At 41.2% G+C, this 20703-nt stretch overlaps 1 protein-coding gene across 3 annotated transcripts in view; it reads left to right on the top strand.

The window, feature by feature from the left end:
* Positions 1–310: 310 nt before the first annotated feature.
* Positions 311–20703, top strand: part of cyb5b (cytochrome b5 type B) — a 30557-nt gene continuing 10164 nt past the window's right edge. The window contains exons 1-3 of one of the 3 annotated variants that reach the window (XM_085991722.1): positions 311–713; positions 18903–19031; positions 19755–19814. In XM_085991722.1, coding sequence (XP_085847848.1) covers positions 570–713; positions 18903–19031; positions 19755–19814 — 333 coding nt within the window. In that variant the 5' untranslated portion in view covers positions 311–569. The remainder of the gene's footprint in view (positions 714–18902; positions 19032–19754; positions 19815–20703) is intronic. The other 2 variants (XM_085991720.1, XM_085991721.1) reach the window with 2 other exon arrangements.

The following is a 20703-nucleotide window of genomic DNA, read 5'->3' as shown; positions in this document are numbered from 1 at the left end:
TGTACAAAGAGCTGACACTTGAGCTCTGTAATGTTATTTACTGTAAAATGTTCAAATTTTAAATTGAAAAAAGCTTGGAGATCACATCACCAATTTGTAGAGACTGGGACCCCTGCCTTGTAGGCATGGGGGCTTGTGACTTTGTACAAAGAGCTGAGAATTGAGCTCTGTAATGTCATTCACTGTAAAATGTTCAAATTTTAAAATAAAAAAATGACAGAAAAAAAAATTCGAAAAAAAAAACAATAATCTACAATCGCGACCAACCATCTAACCCGCCCCACCCCGGCCAGCCAATAAAAGAAGTACACTCTAATCACGTGACCGTGCTGCCGGATCGTCTGACGCGTTTGATCGCGCGCGGCCTCGCGTTCCACCGCTCGTTCGCGGCGATCCCGGTACACGATTGGCTGTTGCCAGCGGAGACCGCCGGGCGAGGAAGATCACTTGCAGAGGTCACGCTCGCTCGCTCACTGGAGGCTGGGGATCGGGTTGTAGTCGGCGAACGGGTGCCGGTCTTCAGTGCGGGTAGGAGGTTGGTTGTCAGTAACCTCGGCAGTAGGTGTACAATGGGGGAGCCAAATAACAAGAGCGACAATGACTCGACGGTGAAATATTTAACGATGGAAGAAGTGAAAAGTCACAACGGTAGCAAGTCCACATGGCTGGTGATACACGACAAAGTGTACGATGTCACTCGATTTCTGGAGGAGGCGAGTTTCACGTTTATTGCTCTGCGCGATTAGGCCTCGTATTCAGTGTGATAATAATGGGATTGCAGGAAAACGCAATCTTAAATTTGCAAGGAAAAGCTTATTGTTTCATTCACTTTTGGCAGGTTGGTTATAAAAAACGAGACTGAGATTAAATCTATTGGCCAGCCTGGATGTGTACACGATTTTAGACAGAAAAGCATTAAAAAATTTTTTTTACATTTTTCCTTGTAATTATTGGAATTCAGGTTTCAGTTGTAATATTTCCATTGTAATTGCTGCAAAATCTCATCCATTACATTATTAGTGTATATAAGTAGATATTGGGATACCTCCGTTTAAAGGTTAAGTGATAAACTATGAATGAATTAAAGCTATATATTTTGTTCCATTTATTGTTGGCATTTAAAATAAGATGGATTTTTTCTATCAATTTTTAAGAGCATGGTAAAGTACAATTTGAAGCAACTTGTACTTAATGCATTTAAAGGTACAAGATGGGAAAAAATACTTTATTTCAAATACCAACTGTAGTTTTTATTTCACTTACCTTTTTTGCAATTGTAATGTTTTTATATGAAAGGGGATGGGGCCTATTCCTTATCTCAAATTTTATAACATTGGATGTTTGTTCTGGTGATTAATGGAAATCTGAAATTTGCAGTGAAATTTTATGATGTAATGTCAGCACTCTTAACTACCCACTTTGATATTTATGATGGTTTTCTAGAGTAAAATGAGCAATCTGGTAGTCATACAGCTTTAATTGGAATTTCATTATTATAAATTTTAGAACCTAATTTCAAAGTGTAATTAAAATTAATGAATTTCCATTCCACTTAATCTCCTTTTATATGTGCATACATTTTTCTAAATTTGTTATGAAAACTAGAAAAACAGCTCACTTGTATTAGAACAGTTTTTTTTAAATGTGTCGCTAGGAAGGCCAACATTTGTCTACCCCTAGTTGCCCTTGGGAATGTGGTGGTGAGCAGCCGCCTTGAACCACTGCAGTCCATGTGGTGAAGGTACTCCCACATTAAGGCACAGCGATTATATGTCCCAGTTGGGAGGGTGTGTTGCTTGTCAGGAATGTGGAGGTGATGGTATTCCCATGCACCTGTTGCCCTTGTCCGTCTAGGTGTGGAGGTTGTGGGTTTGGCAGGTGCTGTCAAAGAAGCCATGGTGAGTTGCTGCTGTACATCCTGTAAATTGTGTACACTGCAGCCACAATGCCTGTCATGGAGGGAGTGGAAGCTTAAGATGGTGGATGGGCTTCCGATCAAGTGGACTGTTTTGTCCAGGATGGTGTCAAGCTTCTTGAGTGTTGCTCCTGCACTCATCCAAGCAAGTGGAAGTATTCCATCGCACTCCTGACTTGTGCCTCATAGGTGGTGGAGAAGCTTTGGGGAGTCAAGAGGTGAGCCACCCATTGACCATATCATTTTATTTAATCTCAAAATAGATAGAAATGAGGAAGGCCATTCATCTTGCCCATCCTGGGGGGAAAAATATATAGTACAGGGACGATTGGTGGCAGGGTCGTCCGGAATCCGTAAAATGTTCCGGCATCTGGAACTCTGTATTTTGGACGCTCCACCTGTACTAACTTTGTTGTCTTTTTTTGAAAAATCCTATGAAAAATGCGAGTGATGCAGTAAAACTTTAGTGTTGTGTTTTATCCTCCTTAATCTGCACAGCTCCACTAAGTGTTTCTGCCAGGCTGCGGCCACGGCACCAAGCCACCCTGGTGGCCTAGTGTGGGCCATTGGATGTTCTGCAGAGCTCGCAGCATCCCTCCCTTTAACAGAAGGGGAGGGGCGGAGAAACGCGCCAGCGCTACGCAGAGCAGCCCAGGCGTTTCTGGACTCGGAACGTGTTTCTGATGTCCGGAAATGCCCGAGCCCAGGTTGCGATATTTCCTCTCTTCGGACGTCAGAAACACGTTCCGAAGTCTGGAAAAACACAAAAACTGGCTCGGCCTCGGTTCCGAGGTTGCCGGATTCAGGACGCTCAACCTGTACCCCTGTCATGGCAACCAACTTTTTAAAAACTATTTAAAATAATTTACCTCCACTACCTTACCTGGAAGTTCATCCATGTGAGACTTCAATTCAATCATGATTCCTTTCTGTTGCTCCTACACAAACATATTTGACATCCAAAATCACATCATCTGGAACTCCCATAGAGCTGCTAATTTTTTTTCTTGGACCTGCTCCTTGGTGAATCATGATGCAAGCTTTTAATTTTGAAAATTAAATCTGGGAAATTTGTTTCTTAAAATCTAATCATTTTACAGTGTGTGCTGCATTGGAAGATAAACTCAAGTCACCCCACTTTTTTCATGAAATGTAAAACAAAATGGTTTACGTGCAGTGAGTTACACAACATTCTATTCAGTAAGATCTACACAATTGTAGATTACTTACAATTGTTAAGAAATCTTACTGAGTAGAATCTTGTACATCTTACTGTACTTAGTCATTGAAGTTGAGAAAGCTTTTGAAGTTAATTGACATGGCCGTTCTATGTTATGCAAATAATTATATGTAGTGCACTTAAGTACTGCTAAACATTAGGTGGTGGAACTGCAGTGAGTAGTATCAGTACCCAGTCATCTCCAATTTAAAAAAAATTAGAAATAAACGAAAACACATACAGGAAACTTTGTTATCCAAAGGCTAAATGTCCGGCAAGCTCGAGCCACCGGCAAAAATCAGGAGCTGTTTTGTTAGGTTTTTTTTCTTCTCGTGGCTTTTTTTTTCTACAGTCAGGCTCTGCAAAGTTTCTCTGATGCTGTTGCTAAGCAACAGAGACGCTTCCAAGGTACGGCCGACTGTTTAGAAGCTGTTGCTAAGCAACAGTGTTTGTTGTCAGATACGGAGCTGAAAAGCTCCATATGCTTCAACATTAACGCTGGTTTGTCTGGCAGTTTTGAGGGAACGGCAACAGGTCGGTCCCGGATAGCACAAAGTTTCCTGTACTTGTATTTATTTAGTACCTTTTTTAATATGGTAAAAGTCCCACGGTGAGAATTCAAATGGCAAAATGTTTTCGCCCAAGTCACTTACAACAGCACTTTAACTGTCTAGCCTTTGGCCCTCTGTTTGCCACGATACTTCTGCAGCTATTGATCCTCTCAATCACCCATCAACCCTGATCTACATTGACCCTTGGTCCCCCCAATCCCTCAAATTTAAAATTCTCATCCTTCTGCTTAAATCCCTTCAAGGCCCCCCTCTGACAACTCTGTATTCCGACAACTCTATGTTCCTCCAGCTCTGGACTTGTCCGTCCCCCACAGTTGGCAGCTGTGACTTCAGCTGCCTAGACCCCAAGGTCTGGAATTCCCTTCCTAAACTCTGTCCACCTCTCCTCCTTTGGGACCCTCCTTGCAACCTATCTCTTTGACCAAATGTTTAGTTGCCTGTCCTAATATTTCCTTCTTTGGTTCAGTGTCAATTTTTGTCGTCTTCAGTCCTGTGAAGCGCCTTGAGATGTGTTTCTACGTTAAATGCAAGTTATTGTTGAAAATTGAATGCTGAATATTAGTTGGTGTTCAAAGATGTTTGAAAACATAGTTACCACGATAGGTTTGTGAAAAGAAATGCACAGAAAGCCAGCGCCTGAAGGATGCGTGCTGGAATGGAGAAGTTTGCAGAATTGAGATGGGTTGAGGCCATCGAGACTAATGAGGATTTTTGAAGTTGATACTTTTGACGACATGAGCTAGCAGAGCTCGGTGATGGTGGAACTTAGTACAATACGGGATGCAAGCAGCGCAGTTTTGGACAAGTTGGGTGTTTACACTGTAGAGTCGGGAGGCCTGCAGTGTGTTGAAGAACTCTAGTCTGGAGGTAATAAAAGCATGGATAAGGATATCTTATGGATGTTAGAACTGCTTTGTAAAGAGCCAAGAAAGAGTGCTGTGGAGTGCGAGTTTATCCATTTCTTTATCTCCTCTCTCCCCTATCATAAGACTGATTTCCTGATCTCAGCAGCAGTTTGTAAGCTGACATCAGCTAATTACTACAGAATGCTTATCAGGCCAGTGACACACTGGTCAGTAGTCCATTGCAAAATATATAGTTGTTCTCGTGTTTGTTTGAAACCCTGCCAATATCAGGTAACCTTAAATCAAAATGATTTTTTGGTTGCTCTTTTGTGTTTGTTTTCCTGGGGCACGCCTAATTACTCATGTACAATTTTAAATTAATATATTTTGATTATTGCGTAATAGCCACTTTTCTTAGCAGTATTCAGGAACATCGATCATATTTAAAGTGATGTGTGCAATCAAATAAGGCAATGATTGTGCCAGTCTGATTATTTAAAGAGATTACTTCATTTAAGAATATATATTACATAGTATTTACGGCACAGTTAAGCTAACCTTAAAAAAAAAAGTCGGATCCTTATTTTTCATAAGTGCATTTTTGACCTAGATGTACTGTGCCTTCAAGAAGGCATGCATTAAATACACTAACCACGCATCCTTTTAATAGAGGTGGTGTTGTGACAAAATTTGAACCAGTCCAAAAACATGTTTCATCCTCTTCTGTGAATTTAGAAATGTACAGTGATAGTGTCTTGAATGACATTGAAAATAAATACTATAGGCAAACATACTGTATGAATGTAATTTCCATGAAGCATTTTTTTATATTGAATGGACAAAACATCACATACAAATATTGGGGGAAAATATTTATTAACATTTATTTAAGAGAATACGCAGAGCCTTGTGTTCTAAATGCACCATGGCACAGTAATAACAGCCTTGCACAGTTTCCATCTACACTGGGACCAAACCACTGGGGAATATGAGACGCCATCAAAACAATATTTTTGCCGTCCTGCATAATTAAGTTTACCTAATTCTTCTCAACATATAAAATAAAAATAAATTAGACAAACATGGTACATTACGAATGTCATGAAATATTTCTATACCATTGGGGAGGAGCCGATACTGGATGGGGTCTCATGGTAGTCCTTGGGTATGGGAGCACTACAGAAGAGTATTCTAGGATCACTGAGAGAGGGGCCATGAGATCTTGGTCTAGCGTGGTCCAGAGTTTTATGAGCACCAGGAAGGTGTCTTGGAAGCTTGTGGGAATGTCCAGAAGGACTGGGAAAGGAGCATGGGGAGAGGGCCGAGCCTAGCAGAAAATTGAGGGGGGCTTTGCTGGTGTTTGGTAGTATTGGGAAGAGGATAGGGTCGAGGAAGCCCAGGAAAATGGAATCCGAACAGCCCGTGGCCCCTTTCAGATCATCAGGTGCCCTGAGCCATCTGTGGTCCCTTTTGTGATGTCGTGCAACCTACTAGCAGGGACAGGGTACTGAGTTTGGATGATCAGCCATGATCTCATTGAATGATGGAGCAGGCTTGAGGGGCCGAATGGCCTACTCCTGCTCCTATCTTCTATGTTTCTATGTTACCACTTTTCTCTATTGATAGCCAGTTCCTGCATTTAAGCTGTAAGTATACCATGATCCATTTTGCTGATTTTAAACCATCTTTTAAGAAACATGAATTTCCATAATCAAACAAATTATCTCGAAACATAGTTTATGCAGCTTCATACAAAAAATTGCCTAAAATAGTTCATTGTCTTTCAGAAAAAAGCTGTTCTAACTGAATTTGGAGCCAGAATGGAAAGGGAATGAAATTGTTGTAATTGATATGAACACCAGCCAATCAGCAAGAACTCAATTATTCAGAATCATCTTCCAGCTAAGTTTAAATCACTTGGAGGAAAAACTGAAATCTTCTTTGTTGGATCAACTATTAGTCAACCTTCTTCCTTCTATGGTTCACAACAACACCATTCGAAGAAGCACTAGACACTGGATTGTGGAGTATACGGACAGACATTATTCATATACAGCATAGGTGATCAATCTATACCGTACACAGCGTAGCTTTTCATTTTTCTCTACCTTTTGAGCTCTCCAACTAATTGTTGAAAACCATGTTTCCTTTGTGCATCTTATTTTGCCTACATGAAGGGTACGTGTCACAGCTAAGACCTAATGATTTATCTGTTCTTGAATTCTTTGAAAACAGTCTATTTACATAAACAGTCTAATTTGTTTACTTCAAAGATACTTCCCTCAAAGAAGACTTCCTGACCTATCTGTTCTTGAATCCTTTGAGTAGTTTTATTGACCACTTATCTTCCTAAACTTCCCTCCTATACTATAGTTACATAGGATCACATAGGATATACAGCACAGAAACAGGCCATTAGGCCCAGCCAGTCCATGCTGGCACTTATGCTCCACTCGAGCCTCCTCCCGTCTTTCCTCATCTAAATCTATCAGCAGAACCCTCTATTCCCTTCTCCCTCATATACGTATCTAGCCTCCCCTTAAATGCATCTATACTATTCCTTCAGTCACTCCCCGTGGTAGCGAGTTCCACATTCTCACCACTCTTGAGTAAAGAAGTTCCTTCTGAATTCCCTATTTGATTTCTTGGTGACGAGCTTGTCTTGATGGCCTCTAGTTTTGCTCTTCCCCACAAGTGGAAACACTCTCTGTTTCTATTCTATCAAAACCTTTCATAATTTTGAAGGCCTCTATTAGGTCACCCCTCAGCCTTTTCTTTTCAAGAGAAAAGAGACCCAGCTTGTTCATCCTTTCCTGATTCCTCTCATTTCTGGTATCATCCTTGTAAATCTTTTTTGCACCCTCTCCAGTGCCTCTATATCCTTTTTATAATATGGCGACCAGAATTGTGGTCTAACCAAGGTATGATACAAGTTTAGCATAACTTCTCTCCTTTTCAATTCAATCCCTCACGAAAAAAACCCTAGTGCTTGTTTCGCATTTTTATGGCCTTGTTAACCTGTGTCACTACTTTCAGTGATTTGTGTCTTTGTACTCCGAGATCCCTTTGCTCTTCTACCCCACTTAGACTTGTAGTTTCCAAGTAATGTGACCTCTCTATTTTTCTTGCCAAAATGTAATACATCACATTTATGAGTTGAATTTAATTTATCAATTATATGACCATTAAAGTTTGTTAATGTCATCTTGTAATTTGTTGCAGTCCTCCTCAGTATTGACTATTTCCCCCCCCCCATAAAATTTGGTGTCATCTGCAAATTTAGAAATTGTGTTATTTATTCCAAAGTCTAAATTGTTAATATAAATTATGAACAGCAGTGGTCCCAGCACTGATCCTTGTGGAATGCCACTTCCCACCTTGCACTCTGAATAACTACCCTTTACCCATACACACTGCTTTCTGTCTTGAAGCCAGCTAGTTATCCATTCTGCTACTTGTCCACAGGCTCTGGCCTTGTTCATTAGTCTATTATGAGGTATCTTATCGAAGGCCTTTTGAAAATCTAGATGAATTATATTTACTGCATTACCTTTGTCTACTCTCTCTGTTACCTCTTCAAAGAATTCAGTGAGGTTGGTCAAGCAAGACTTTCCCTTTTGAAATCCATACTGACTATTCATTATTATTATTTTTGGTTTCTAGATGTTCTATTTTCTCCTTTTAGTAGGGATTCCATTATTTTTCCTACCACCGATGTTAAGCTGACTGGTCTATAATTCCCTGGACATGTTCTAGCTCCCTTCTTAAATATAGGTATTACGTTAGCTATCTGCCAGTCTTCTGGCACTACACCTTGTTCTAACAAATAATTAAATATGTGTAGTAATGCCCCTGTTATGTCTTCCCTAGATTCTTTTAAAATGCGTGGATGTAATCTGTCTGGACCAGGGATTTTTTCCTGAGTTTGATTAGTTTATTTAATATTTCTCCTTTTTATTTTAAATGCAGTTATCTCCTTTCTAATCTCATCATCCGATGTCATGTCCACCTGTTCTGTCTCCCTGGTAAATACTAAAGCAAAGTAATTATTTAATATTTCTGCCATCTCTCTATCACTGCCTGTGTGTGATATTATCCTGTCCATCCCTTAGCGGTCCTATTCCCATCCTGACTTTTTTTTAAATTTATGTGTTTTCTGCCCTCGCAGCGCATTCCTATACAGAGCTAGACAGATAGCTAACAACTTGATATCTTCCCATAAAAATCACAAGGCTTGACTTTTCTTGTAAAGCTTTACTGAAAGATTCTTATTGTAAAACTGAAATACAACACAGAAATGGAAGCACACATTAGTATACAAGCGCATAACTGATATGCATACACAAATTTAGGTACGCCTGAGCAACACAGTACATTTGGCATGTAAATTACCAAACGTGGAAACACAGATTACTGTGAATATACATTTAGCAAACTGGAAGGCATTCTCTTTAAATTAGCCCTGTACATAGTGCATCAAAATACAGCTACTAGTTAACCAGCTAGACAGAGAGCGAGCACTTCACGGCTAGCTGTGTAAGTTTGCTTACAGAGAAAAGTTACAAACTAAACATTTTCTGCAACATACAGTGTACACTAATCATCTATAACATTCTCAAGTACTTACAGACAAATAATATCCAAGACTCAGGCATGGGAACAATACAGCTTCCCAGAGCATGTGCCACTGTAGGTCTGTAGTTTACTGCACTTACTGTGCTTTACAGCACTTTACTGCACTTTTACTGCAGTTGCTAGGTACCAAATAGCCACTGGGTGGCAGTACACAATGGGAATCGACCCAACTTACTCAAACCCCTGAATTAACTGGAAAACTAACATAAATTGCTACAGAGAGACAGCACAATGTGCCTGTAAAATATTTTACTATTTTATTTTCCTTGATAATTGAATTTCATGGTTCCTTTTTGCCTTTGCAATTTTTTTTGACTTCTCCTAATCTCTTCGTATTCTCCCTTATCATGCACTCCCATGCTGCCCATGTAATTGGTGTATACCTCTTTCGTTACCCTCAATTTTCCCCTTATGGCTTTATTCATCCATGGTGTCTCATTAGTTTTTAGCTTGTTCTCGTTTTTTAGTAGAATATATTTTCCCCAGACTCTCAACACCATTTAAAATATTTCCCACTGCTGTTCTACATCATTGTTTGCCAATATTGTCCATATTTTCCCAAGTTCTATTCTCAGCCCTGCAAAATTGGCTTTTCTCCAATCTATTACCCAGTCTTTGTCATACTTGTGTACTTCTCAATTATTATCTTAAAGTGTATTATATGATGGTCGCTATTGCCTAGATGTTCCCCTACTATTACTTTTTATCTGTTCTGGTTCATTCCCCATTTCTAGATCCAATAGTGAATCCTCCCTTGTTGGGCTTGTTCTTGCATATTGGGTTTGAAAGGAGTCCTGTACACATGTAGGAATGTATCCCCTTTGCCTACCTCTTCTGGCCAATTAATATCAGGGTAGTTGAAATCCCCCATGATTATTATGTTTTATATTCATTTCCCTAATTTGTTTGCGTATTTCTTCCTCCACCTCCCTCCCACTATGAGGTGGCCTGTAGACTACCCCTATTAGTGTGATTGATCCTTTATTATCTTTTATCTCTATCCACATGGATTCTATTTTTGTCTTGGTAGCTGTTTCACTTTTTCGTATTGCCATTGTTATCCCTAATAAGTACAGCTACTCCACCGCTCCTTTTTCTCTCTCTATCTTTTCTAAATATGTTATACCCTGCAATGTTTAATTTCCAGTCCTGATTTTTCTGTAGCCATGTCTCAGTAATCCCTATGTCTGGTTCCTCGCAATGTATTATTGCCTCCAGTTCTCCTGTTTTATTACAGACACTATGCATTGCTGTACAGACAGTTTAACTCATTTTTAATAGCAGTTCCTCTCTTTTTTACACTCCTGTTCTACAAATCTCTCCATTCCCTGGCCATCAATGTCCTCCCTTACTTTATTCTTTCCTATGCTCTCCTTTCCTGTTTTTATTTATATTTAGGCTGGTTTAATTTCTTGTAGATCCCTTCCCCCCCCCCCCCCCCCCAAATCTTACTAGTTTAAAGCCTTTGCCTCCTCCCTATTTACCCTTTCCACTTGGACATGGGTCCCATCCCAGTTCAGGTGGCGCCCGTTCCATCGGTACAGCTCCTTCCTGTCCCAGTACTGGTGCCCCTCTGTCCCACACCAGCCCTTTAGTCATGTGTTAATTCTCCTGATCTGACTGTTTCTATGCCAATTTGTATGCGGCTTGGGCAGTAATCCAGAGATTATTACCCTCGAGGTCTTGCTTTTTAATTTCGCCCCAACTCCTGATACTCCCTCAGCAGGACCTCCTCTCTGTTCCTACCTATGTCGTTTGTTCCAACATAGACCACAACAACTGGATATACCCCCTCCCTTTCCAAATTCCTCTCCAGCTGCCTCGAGATATCCCTTACCCTGGCACCAGGTAGGCAACACCCGCTTCGGGATTCTTGTTCATAAGAAATAGGAGCATTGAGCTTGCTCTGCCATTCAATAAGATCATGACTGATCTTCTACCTTTCCTGCACTATCCCCATATTCCTTGATTCCCTTAATATCCAAAAATCTATCGATCTCTGTCTTGAATATACTCAACGACTGAACGTCCACAGCTCTCTGGGGTAGAGAATTCCAAAGATTCACCACCCTCAATGAAGAAATTTCTCCTCATCTCAGCCCTAAATGGCAGACCCCTTTTATTCTGAGACTGACCCCTGGTTCTAGACTCCCAAGGCAGGGGAAACATCCTTCCTGCATCTACCCTGTCAAGCCATGTAAGAATTTTGTATGTTTCAATGAGATCGCCTCTCATTCTTCTAAACTCTCCAGAGAACTCGTTTGTGGCCGCAGAGGATGCTATCTATCCCCCTAATTATAGAATCCCCTATCACTACTGCACTTCTATTCTGCTCTCTGAGCCGCAGTGCCTTGGTCTGCATTGTGGCTGTTCTCTCCGCAGTCTTATTGTCCTCTCAGGTAGTGAGTACATCATACCTGTTGGACAGAACCAGTGTCTGTGTTACCTCCTCCTCAACCTCTCCCAAGTCCTCGCTACCCAGCTCCCTAACAGTCACACCTTCCCTTTCCTCTGGGATGTGACTGTTTTCTGGATAAAACTATCCAGCAATTCTTCCCCCTCCCTTTGATTGTGTCTAACTCTCACTCCAGTTCAGTGACTCCAAGCTGGAGTGACTGAAGGCAAAGACATTACCTGCAGATGTGGGAATACGGGACAGTCTCGCTGTCCACAGGCTCTTTCATTGTACAGTCCTGACACATAACCTGCCCTGCCAGCTCTAGTCTTTGTTATTTATTTGCTTATTGATAGCCTGAATTAATTTAATTAAAGTTTTTATTCAAATGATTATTTAGTTATATTAATTATTTAGTTTACCTAGTTAAGATATTAATTTAATAGTGTTAGTTAAAGTTCCCCAGCTCTTAGTTTAAACCACTGCCTAGCTTAGAGGGGAAAAAAAAAGTTGTAATACTCACCAATCACCTATCTGCTGTCCTATGGAGGCAAACGCACCACCTCATTCCCACTCTCTCCAAATTCCCAAGTTTAATACTCTGTTTAAGTACACTCTGCGTTAGCAGATGGTGTTTACTTTTATACCTTTGGAGCCACACCCAAATTACAAGTGCTGTCTCAGCTCCCTGCTCACAGTAATTAGCATCTATTCAAGACAAATACTTCACTGCCACTGACGGGCAGCTTGTTACACTAGCCACTAAAGTTATACTTTAATCACTCATGGTAGATATCGTCCCAGGGACTTGCTTCCTTGCTGAGGCATCCTGTGTTTTCCTGTTTATCTTCGAAAGCCTTTTGCTCTGTGACCAGTTATAGTTAGAGCCGTTTGATTATTAACCCTTAACTCTCCAAGATGTCCAACATTCTTCAATCTTTACACTGTGTAAAAGAGATACAGTCTCAAACATTCATTCTTTTGCATTCTAAATGTCAACTAAAGATGCCACAAGTGGTGGCAGCTATCTGTCGGTGATATAAAATTGAGCAGTTCATAATTGAAAAGGAGCCACTCTAAATATCTTAAATGTGAAACTTGCCTGAAGTAAAGCTTTGAGAATTCAATCTCCAGTTTGTTTCAAAGTTCTTTTGGCAAAAGCAAAGAAACTCTTCTGCTGATGTGTTGAGGTGAGACCTCCTCTACAATTGCAAGAAACCTATTGCAAAGGCTCAGAATATTCTAGAAAATTCTGCAACTTGCATGGATTTTGTTGGCAATTCCCTTCAACTTCTTGAGGGATATCTAGTAGAAATTTTGACTTCTGAGTCTTAAATAATGAAAGTATTTAGACGCAACACAGTTCAATGGGTAAATGTAATGGTTATAGTGAAATATGTGATTTTTGATTCTTGTCCAACACTTTATTTTGGATATTAGAAATTGCTAAATTGGAGAGCAGAATTTTTTTCAGTATTTTGAGTGATTCAGTTGACTCACTTTACTTTTATAAAAAAAAAAGAAAACAAGCACTTGATGATTTTTCATTGGCGATTTTCTAACCGCTCTCCTCATTTTTGATTTGGACGTTCCCTTGAATTCTGATTTACTGTTTTACTTTGAGCCAAGCAACAAAACGTGACTGCAATAGTGTGAACTAGCATTTCATAGCCCTTCTGCTCAAATCCCTCCATGGTTTTGCTTTCACTCTGCCTCTGGAAACTCCTCCAGCTGTGTATGTCCCTTGTGCGCCCTCTGGTTTTCAGACGCTAATCGCCCTTCTTCTTCTCTACTCCTACCACTCCACCATTGGTGCCCATTCTAAAAAGCCCTGTCCTTTGGAACTCTCTCCCAAAATCCATCTGCCTCAACACTTTCTTCCAACTTTCAAAATCTTCGATGAAATTATTCTCCTTGACTGTTTGATTCTTTTCCCTCTCCCCTTTTTACTTGGCATCCACTTTGTGTAAGCTGGTCTGAGATGTTGCGCTAAATGTAAGGAGCACCATGCACATTTAATTTGTTGAAGTATTGCAGAAGTAAAATATAACTAGTTCCTAGACTGAAGGAGTAGTTGCTTTATAACATCGAAATAGCCCAGTTTGAAATGTCCTTGGCTGATATTGGGTAAGTTCTTGGGAAAACTGGCAGCTGAAAAAGCTACGAGTCTAGCCTTCAAGTGGTTCTTTAAACTATGCACATGAATCAATAATGGTGATAGCTGTTTGGCAAACAGAATTAATCCCTCTTTATGTAATCATGTGATGTAATTGGATTTACTGGTCACTCTGCTATAAATTTAATCTGTCATTGTGAAGAGGGAAGGAACAAACAAATAAGTGATGATGTCTAAAACATCTAAAGCCATTAGTGTATATGTATTGAAACTTTTTTCTTTCATGACTTTTATTGTTAAAATTCTCATTTAACATTCAAATAGGTGTCGGCCTTGACTCAGTGGTAGCACTGACCTCTGAGTTAGAACAGTTTGCTGCTAGTCCTTGGACATAATTGTGAGGCTGAGCTGGGATCTTCAAGGGCATAGTTAAATATTGTGCTTTCAAAGGAAGGAGTAGGTCATGTTGCTTTCGTGTATCTTCTCGTGTCAATTACAGAGTGGGAGCAATTTAAAGCAGACTTCTGAGATTGGGCACTTAAAGAATTATTAGGATGTGGGCAAGGTTGCAGTTATTGTGCATCCCTAGTTGTCCTAAGAAAGTGATGGTGGGTCTTTTTGAACTGCTGCAGTTCATATGGTAATGGTGCTACCACAATGGTGTTGGGTAGGAAATTTTGGGATACTGACCATGACAGTGTAGAAACAGTAATATATGTCCAGGTTAGGATGATGTGTGAACTGGAGGGAAACTTTGAGGTGATGGTGTTCCCATAACATTGCTGCTCGTATCCTTCTCTTGTTCTCTGCAGTAGAAGTCGCAGGGAAGGCAGGTGCTGTCAAAATAACTAGATTGAATTGTTGCAAGATAATCCTGTAGATTATACATACTGCAGCCACACTGCATCAGTGGTGAATATTGGCCTGGAAATTGTGGTCGGAGGCTTGCCGCCCGCGACGCTTCCGAACCGCAAGAAAACTCCGTACTTACTCTGATGGCTTCGGACTCTTGCGGTCCTGGGCCTGCAGGCGTACACCTGTGCAAAGGCCCATGCACCCCAGGGGCACATGTGGTTCGCAAGTGTCCCTGGAATCATGTGGGCCAGGCCAACCAATGAAAAAGGGGGATTCCTATTATGTTTATGGGGAATCCATTTACGTACGGAAGACTTTAGCTTTGTAGATGGTGGAGAGAATTTGAAGGATCAGGACAGGAGCCACATATACTCAAGCTTCTACCCTGTTTTTGTAGTCGGCGTTGATATGGCTGGTTCAGTTCAGCTCTGGTGACCCCAAGATGATGTTAGTGGAGGATTCTGCACGGATGGTGCTGTTTAAGGTCAAGGAGAGATGGCTGGGCTTTCTCTTGTTAGTGATGGCCATTACACTGCAGTTATATAGTGCAGATGTTACCTGCCACTTGTCAACCCAAGCCTGGATATTATCCAGGTCCTTCTGTCGGCTAGCTTCATCATCCAAGGAGTTGTCGAAGCTGAACACTGCAAGCATCAGCAAACATCCCCACTTCTGACCTTATGATGGATGGAAGGTCATTGATGAAGCATCTGAAGATGGTTGGGCCAAGGATGCTTCCCTGAGGAATTCCTGGGGCTGCAACGATTGGCCGTCGACAACCATAACCATCTTATTTAATGTCGGGTATGACTCCAGCCAGTGGAGGATTTTCCCTTGGACCTCCATTGACCTCAATTTTGCTAAGGTTCCTTGGTGCCATGATGTTGCGAACAGCTGGTCTTGCATCTCCTCCGGCATTCAACTCTTGCACACGTCTGATGGAACCCAAACTGAACGTCAGTGAGCAGCTTCTTGGTGAGTAAATGTTATTGATGACTCATTTCATGAATTTAATGTTTGGGAGGAGGTTAATATGGTGGTGATTGCGTGACTTGGATTTACCCTTGGAGCATACCTGAGCAATCTTCCATATTGTTGGTACTGGAACAACTTGGTTAGGGGAGCAGCTAGCTCTGGTCTTGAGCACTACAGCAAGGATGTTGTCCTGGACCATAGCCGTTGCAGTGTCTAGTGCGCTCTGGTTCTTAATATCACGTGGAGTGAACGGAATTGGCTATACACTGGCAGTTATGATGGTGAAGACCTCGAGGAGGCCGAGTAGGATCGTTCACTCGGCACTTGACTGAAGGCGCCTGCAAACACTTTAGCCTCGTTTCTTACACCCGTGTGCTGGATTCCATCATGGTTGAGGGCGGGAATTTGCAAGGAGTGCCACCTGCTGTTAGTTGCCTGGTTGTCCACTACCATTCTCGACTGAATGCGTTAGGGCTACAGGGCTTTGCTCTGATCCATTAGTTGTGGGACCACTTGGATCTGTGTGTAGCCTGCTGTGTTTTGTGTTTTGCATGCAGGTAGCCTCTTGTAGTAGATTAACTAGGTTTGTACTAGCAGATCCTTGTACACTCTCCATTGAACCAATCTGTGTACCAGTGCTTAAGTTGGGTGAACTGTCCTGCAGATCAGTCAAGCAACAGCTTGACATAGTCATAATCACTGAATCATATCAATCAGCCCAACATTCCAGGTTTATCCATCACTATCCATGCGTATGTTCTGTTCCAACAAGAGGATGGGTTACGGTGGTATACAGCTGGGTGGGATTGACCTTGAGAGTCTCATGGCTTCAGGTCAAGGAACCCTCCAACTGATCGCCATCTATCATCCACCTTCTGCTGATTAATCAGTCCTCCATGTTGAGCACCACTTGGAGGAAGCTCTCTGGGGAAGCAAGAGTTCTATAGTGCTATTATTGATTGAGCTGGGTTGGTCCTGAAGGACGTAACTTCCAGATGGGGCCTGTCAGATGGTGAGGGTAGCAACACAAGGAAGTAACCAACTTGACCTTGTCTTCAATTTAACTGTCACAGACAGCATTGGTAGGAGTGAACATTGCACAAAGTTTCATCTCCACAGTGAGGACATCCTCCATTGTGTAGTGTGGCACTAGCCTTGTGCCAAGTAGGACAGACTATGGGCAGATCTAGCAGCCGAAACTAGGTATACGTAAGGCGCTGTGGGTTATCAGTAGTAGCAGCAGAATTGTATACCACCGTAATCTAAATTCATGGTGTTAGGTTTTTAGGATAGTCACTATCCTTCACCTCGATGCAGATTCAAGGACCAGGAAATAGAGATGTTAGTGACAGTGGCAGCATGGATATAGAATTGGCTAAGTGATGGGAAACAGAGTAGTGGTGAACGGTTGTTTTTCGGACCGGAAGAAGCGGTGTTCCCCGGGGGTTGGTACTCTGACCACTGCTTTTCTTGATATATATTAATGACTTGGGCGTGGGTGTACAAGGCACAATTTCAAAATTTGCAGATGACACAAAACATGGAAGTATAGTGAACAGTGAGGAGGATAGTGATAGACTTTAGGAAGACATAAACAGGCTGGTGACATGGGCGGACGTGTGGCAGATGAAATTTAACGCAGAAAAGTGTGAAGTGATACATTTTGGTAGAAAGAATGAGGAGAGGACATATAAACTAAATGGTACAATCCTGAAGGGGGTGCATGAACAGAGAGACCTTGGGGTATGTGTGCACAAATTGTTGAAGGTGGCAGGGCAGGTTGAGAAAGCAGTTAAAAAGGCTATGGGATCTTGGGCTTCATAAATAGAGGTATAGAGTACAAAAGTGTGGAAATGATGATGAATCTGTATAAAACACTGGTTCAGCCCCAACTGGAGTACGGCGTCCAATTCTGGGCACCACACTTTTTAGGAAGGATGTGAAGGCCTTAAAAAGGGTGCAGAAAAGATTTGAGAATTATTCCAGGAATGAGGGACTTCAGTTATGTTGATAGACTGGAGAAGTTGTGGTTGTTCTCCTTGGAGCAGGGAAGATTGAGAGGAGATTTGATAGAGGTGTTCAAAATCATGAGGGGTCTGGACAGAGTAGATAGAGAGAAACTGTTCCCATTGGCAGAAGGGTCGCGAACCAGAGGAGACAGATTTAAGGTGATTGGCAAAAGAACCAAAGGCGACGTAAGAAACTTTTTGACGCAACGAGTGGTTAAGATCTGGAATGCACTGCCTGAAAGGGCGGTGGAGGCAGATTCAATCACAGCTTTCAAAAGGGAGTTGGATAAGTACCTCAAAGAAAGAAATTTGCAGGGCTACGGGAAAAGGGCAGGGGAGTGAGACTAGCTGAAGTGCTCTTGCAGAGAGTCAGCACGGGCTGAATGGCCGCCTTCCGTGCTGTAACCATTCTATGATTCTGTTAATACTCTTTATTAAGAAATAAACTAATGCATTCCAATACATGCAGTGCTCATGAGGTTGACGCCGGAATGCTCACAAACAAAGAGCTCAACACTGGTAAGCTGGCTTCTCTCTCCGCCTCTTGCGGTAGTCCTGTGTCAAACTATGCAGAGTTCCTAAAGTACAACAGTGTAGCCTGTACTTAACTACCAAGTTCTGTGTACATTGTTGATGTGTAAACTCGTTTAGTGGTTAGGTCAGTGGCTATCATTTGTTGCGCATGCTCATTAGTGTCTTTAGGCTATTTATTGCACTGTGGACGTTCCCTGCACGAGTGCTCATTACTATCCACTGTAGCCTTTAATCCTTAATCTCTTATATTTATTGCAAAAGGGATTTGCTCTCCAGCCACACTTTCCAGGTTTTCCAGTCACCCTGGTGTCCATCCAGTAATTGAAATTTCATTCTCGCATTTTCCCCTGCTGTGCTGCAGAACCTGGTGCATCTGTGTGTGTCCGTCTGTTGTGAAGTGTGTTTTAAACTAACTTAACCCCTACAGTTACTCTAGCTCAACTACCTATATAATTCTATATGATGCTAGCTAACTTATTCGATTTAAGAATCTATATGTACCTAGCCTTGCACATGGCCGGACACATTCCTCCCTCCTCGATTTGGATGTCATAAATGGTGGATAATAATGGTCATTCTTCAGGGTACAGGATTGCAAGTGTACAAATATATAAATAGAAGTGAAAGCTGGAATGGCCATTAATTGATAGTATGGGGAATATTGAAATCCTAATCGCAGTTAAGATAATCTTGTGAATTATTTATTCTCTTCCCCCCCCCCCCCCCCCCCCCCCCTGTTGCAAAACTCTGGTGTAGATGTGTTTGTGAATTCTTTTTGGATTTCAACCACTTTTACATTGCACATTTAATTTATTTTTTACTTTTATTGTAGCATCCTGGCGGTGAGGAGGTGCTCTTTGAGCAAGCTGGGGGAGATGCCACAGAAAGCTTTGAAGATGTGGGACATTCATCTGATGCCAGAGAGATGCTGAAACAGTATTTTATTGGAGAACTTGATTTGGTACAGAATATAATTTATCTGGGGCTCCTGACTTATTGATTTTTTTTTTTATATATAGCCTGTTTTTTAAATTTACATTTGAGTCTTGCATAAATTATTTCCTTAGTGTTGCCAGAATTACTTTCGATAGTCATTCGCATTAGTATGCTGGGATGCGCTGTAACTTTTGAAAAAAGGTATTTGTATGTATTGATTTTCCCTGTCTGATGTCACCTGTGTCACACAGCATTCTCCATCAGGAGGATGCTTGGGTTACTTGCTTCCAAGCTATAAACTTTGGTGATCTGAACTGATAGATTTGGGGCAGGCAAGGGTGGGGAATGCTTGAGGCTGAGTCACTTCAATATTTCCCATCTTCCCTCTTTTTTTTGAGAGGGGAGGGGAGGGAAGGGTAACCTGTCTAAACATTCCACCTGAGCTCGAAGACTTGGTTGGGGGGAAGAACATGTCCCAGCACTCCATGGGACAGCTGCTAGCCACCGCGAAAGGCCAGCTACTTTCAGTTTCACTCAGGAATATGGAGGAGTGGAAAAATCTGAATTTTTTGATTAAATGGGTTCCATTCTATTAACTTGATGCTAATCATAGTACGGTGAAAGGAGTTTAGCATTTTTTTTGATTGCTTCTGTATAGGTAGTATGCACCTTCAGGTAGCATTTTTAAATTAATCTATCTTGGTTGTCAACTACATTGTCTCTGAAGATTGGTTTCTCTTTTATATAGGCTGATCGAAGAAAGGAAAATTCTGCGGTAAGGATAGTTTTGTCGGTCATCCTACTGATTGTGAATAAATATCTCATGAGAATAATGTGTAGTTTCAATAATTTATCCCGATCTCTCTCAGCATATCTGCTGGAGAGAGATACTGTTGGTAATATGGTGAAGGGCTTTTATTGTCACTTCCAATTTCCCAATGAAAAGATACAGCAAATGATCTAACATCTTCAAAGATACCACTGGGTGGAATTTATATGGGAAATATTTCATACCAATATCATTAAGCCATCATTCACTTTTGTATTCTATGTCATTGGTAAAGTTGAAAACATTTTGATTACACTACCCATTTAAAGGGAGCATTGTATTGGTACAAAAGCTACTTTCAGCAATCGTGTCTGATTAAATAGCACACAACAAAATATTTGCTCTAGTATTTTTTATAAATGTCCTTTCTTCAAATCACTGATGGTGGCCTTTCTTTAATGTACTTAAAGATTTCCTCCTTCACTGCTTTCATGGGATACATTTGGTTATCTTTCTTCCAATGGCATCCTTCACAAAATCTGTGCTTGGTACAAGAAACTGTTTCTCAACTTGGAATTCCTTTTTACCAGAAGAAAGAAGAAAACTGGTTATCTTTACAGGATTTGGCTTGGTCCTAATAGGAACACGAGTCAGCCATTTGGTTTATCAAGTTCCCTCTGTGCTCTTTTTGTTAGCCATGGCAGTTCTGCCTTTTAGTTCTACCTTGTCGCACTACCATTTAACGACCGTTTGTATATCTTTTAAGACCTACATTACTGTCCTTTTACTGCCCTTCTATTTTCAGTGATATTAGGCACAGCTAATAACATCAGATAACATCAAGTGTCATTCAGTACAGTGCACATGTGTAGATCACAAGATATATTCAGATGAAGAAAACCCTTCAGACCATTTGGTCTCAACTTAT

This window comes from Somniosus microcephalus, chromosome 6 (assembly GCF_052327205.1).
Source record: "Somniosus microcephalus isolate GS21.2 chromosome 6, FLI_Smic_1.0, whole genome shotgun sequence".
NCBI lineage: Eukaryota > Metazoa > Chordata > Chondrichthyes > Squaliformes > Somniosidae > Somniosus > Somniosus microcephalus.
Note: the sequence above shows the minus strand (reverse complement) of the source record. Positions and strands in the feature narration are given on the sequence as shown.